Source organism: Enoplosus armatus, chromosome 9 (genome assembly GCF_043641665.1).
Source record: "Enoplosus armatus isolate fEnoArm2 chromosome 9, fEnoArm2.hap1, whole genome shotgun sequence".
Taxonomy (NCBI): Eukaryota; Metazoa; Chordata; class Actinopteri; order Centrarchiformes; family Enoplosidae; genus Enoplosus; species Enoplosus armatus.
In genome coordinates, this window is record NC_092188.1 from 10,158,319 (window position 1) to 10,160,864 (window position 2,546).

At 43.2% G+C, this 2,546-nt stretch overlaps 1 protein-coding gene across 1 annotated transcript; it reads left to right on the forward strand.

Moving 5' to 3' along the window:
• Positions 1-523: 523 nt before the first annotated feature.
• Positions 524-1,707, forward strand: nat14 (N-acetyltransferase 14 (GCN5-related, putative)). The gene is made up of 3 exons (XM_070912610.1): positions 524-612; positions 721-1,026; positions 1,122-1,707. The coding sequence occupies exons 1-3, from the start codon at positions 532-534 to the stop codon at positions 1,569-1,571; spliced, it is 837 nt and encodes a 278-aa protein (XP_070768711.1). The 5' UTR covers positions 524-531; the 3' UTR covers positions 1,572-1,707.
• The last annotated feature ends 839 nt before the right edge of the window (positions 1,708-2,546 follow it).

A 2,546-nucleotide genomic window follows, 5' to 3' on the forward strand; every position in this document is an offset into this window, starting at 1 on the left:
GGATTTGAACAAGGTCTTTTCGCTTTCGACTGTGTCTTTGATGATCACTGTCAAACGTGCAGATGAACGCTAGAATGGCGTGCATTATACAAGTACAGAATGATGGAGACACGTGCATGCTACAAATCCTCTATAATCCCCATCTGTCTTTGTTGTTTGGAGCCAGCGTGGGTGCGATGTTACATTGCAACTACTGGCTCGCTGTAGGCGAAGTCTACTGCATTGCATAATATAAACACTGACCCATTTCAACTACAGGACTGTCATTTTATAGATGACGCAATAAGGCACTAACCTGACTGTCAGTCTATAACAGTATCAGTTATCTGCATGATTTAGTATCAAACATCCCAAAGTTGCATTTCTCTGTCGCCTGTTTTACTAAAAAAATGACCTTCTGTTCATGTACTCTTCTTTAAATGTGTTTTTGTAGGCTCCCTGTGCACACAGAGTGGATGTGGGGAGTTTGCGATAGGCTGTTTGTAGAAACAGTGGTGAAGCAATCCTGCTGTTTGAGCATAAAGCCTAACCATGGTGAGGGTGGACCTGGATCAGGTGGTGATGAGGAGGATGAGGGAGGACGACATAGAGGTGGTCAAAGCCCTCATCAAGGTTTGTACGAAAGAATTACATATAGTTTTAGACAGGTTGGAATTTACTCTTTTCCTTGAGAGGCTTGTGCTGATTTTTTTTCCTCTCTTCTCATTAATGTCTCTCCAGGAGGGCTGTGAGGGCACAGAAAACCGTCTCATCCTCCACATCCTCACTCGGCCGCTCTGTCTCTTTGTCCTGGCTGTTTTCTCCTCAATACTGCGCTGCCTTGTCCATTCCTTTATCCTGGCCCTTGCTATTCCTGTCTTCCTGCTAATTGTGTTTCTCAAAATCACCATGCCGCGGTCCACAGGGGTTCTGGGCAGCAGCCGCCCCTACTGGGACTATGTGGGTAGCAGCTACAGAGGGACACAGGATGAGACACTGCAGAATCCCTACTGTAGGATTAGTGGCAAGACAACCGTGACTAAAAGGGTTAGTTTACTAAAATTCTTAGTGTTTTGGGTAGTTTTCACTCAATTCTAGTGACCAAATGTTGCAGCCAAAATAATCTTATTTCTTTTACTCAGCCAAGGCGCAGAATTGCACCCAAAGACAAGGACAAGGACAAGGAAATGTCAACAGAGAAGGTCACCCCAGAGAGGGAACAGGCAGCGGGGCAGGTCTGGGTGGCAGACTGCGAGGGTGACATCCTTGGCTGCATCTTCCGAGAAAGCGAGAATCGACCGGACATCAGGAGGATCTGCAGGTTGGTGACGGGCTGCTGGTACCGCAGGGAGGGCCTGGGTCGGCTGCTTGTCCAGAGTCTGGAGCAGAGAGAGAGGGAGACCGGTGCTCACAGAGTGTACGCACACATCCCCTACCCCTCCAAGCTGGGGGAGGCCTTTTTCAGGAAGCTGGGCTATCAGCAACTTGGGGAGGGGACTGATGAAGAAGAAGATGAGGAGAGGAAGCTGGAGACTCCAGAGAGAGGCTTTCTGGGACACCCCCTCACTAAGGTGTTTTACAAAGACCTGTGATTGAGTGATGATGGACTGAAGAGAGAAAAATGTGGTATTGAGTGCCTAAAGGTAAAGAAGACAAAATTGCAAACTGTCTCTGCTGAAGGAGATGTTTGGATATTTGTTATAATTTATTGAATATCTGTTATTTATTCCAGTATTTATTTAGCATATGTGTTGTTCTTTTTATTTTAAGTATATTTTTACCTTTTTATCATATAAAGTACTAAAGTTCTCCATTTTCATAAAACAAATGGTCGTTTAATTAATTACTCAAAAATGACATCATGAAGCTTCAGTCATGATCATTTGTAATATTTTGAAATAAAATATTTATGCAAAATGTGTGTTTTCTAACACAGTAAATGGTGTGTGTGTATGTGTTGCACTCATTTGTTTGTGAAACAGATGTGTAGGAGGATATACAGTAACTGTATAGGAAGTACGTGTGGTTTAGGGTGAATCTGCAGAATTTCTCCGCTTTTATCTGTCTGCGCTCTTTGACTGTCATTGCTCTTCTTCGCCAACAGTATGTGGGTCCATGAGTCTGCAAAAACAGCGCTCCCTCCCTTTTCTTCAGCTTTCTTGTTCTTTCATTGTGGTTTTCTTTGTTATGTTTTACTATAAGAATACCAAATTCTGCACTCTTTAATATTGGTAATAAGTAGTATGTGTTGGCTGTTAACTAAATAGGTTAGTGCCGGAAAATGCAGGAAATACAATTTCATTATTCATTATGATTCAACCGCACAAATGTAAATCTACTTTGATATTAGTGTTTCAAAACTAATCTGCATAGCCGATTTTAACAGCACACTAAATATATGCATAGGTATTCTGACTCAAGAATGCATGTGGTTTGCAGGTGAATGGCAGTTTATGTGACTAAGTGGGGAAATGCACACAGCCCCAGCCTGAGGCTAACCTTAATATGGTTAGCAGCCCTCACGCTCACATTGCGCATCTACCTACTGCTAACCTCAGACGATGTCA

Bases quoted from the DNA above. Each gene is read 5' to 3' on its own strand.
- nat14 (XM_070912610.1), top strand. From the start codon at position 532: ATGGTGAGGGTGGACCTGGATCAGGTGGTGATGAGGAGGATGAGGGAG. The intron at 613-720 runs GTTTGTACGAAA...ATGTCTCTCCAG, and splicing joins TGGTCAAAGCCCTCATCAAG to GAGGGCTGTGAGGGCACAGA. The intron at 1,027-1,121 runs GTTAGTTTACTA...TCTTTTACTCAG, and splicing joins AGACAACCGTGACTAAAAGG to CCAAGGCGCAGAATTGCACC.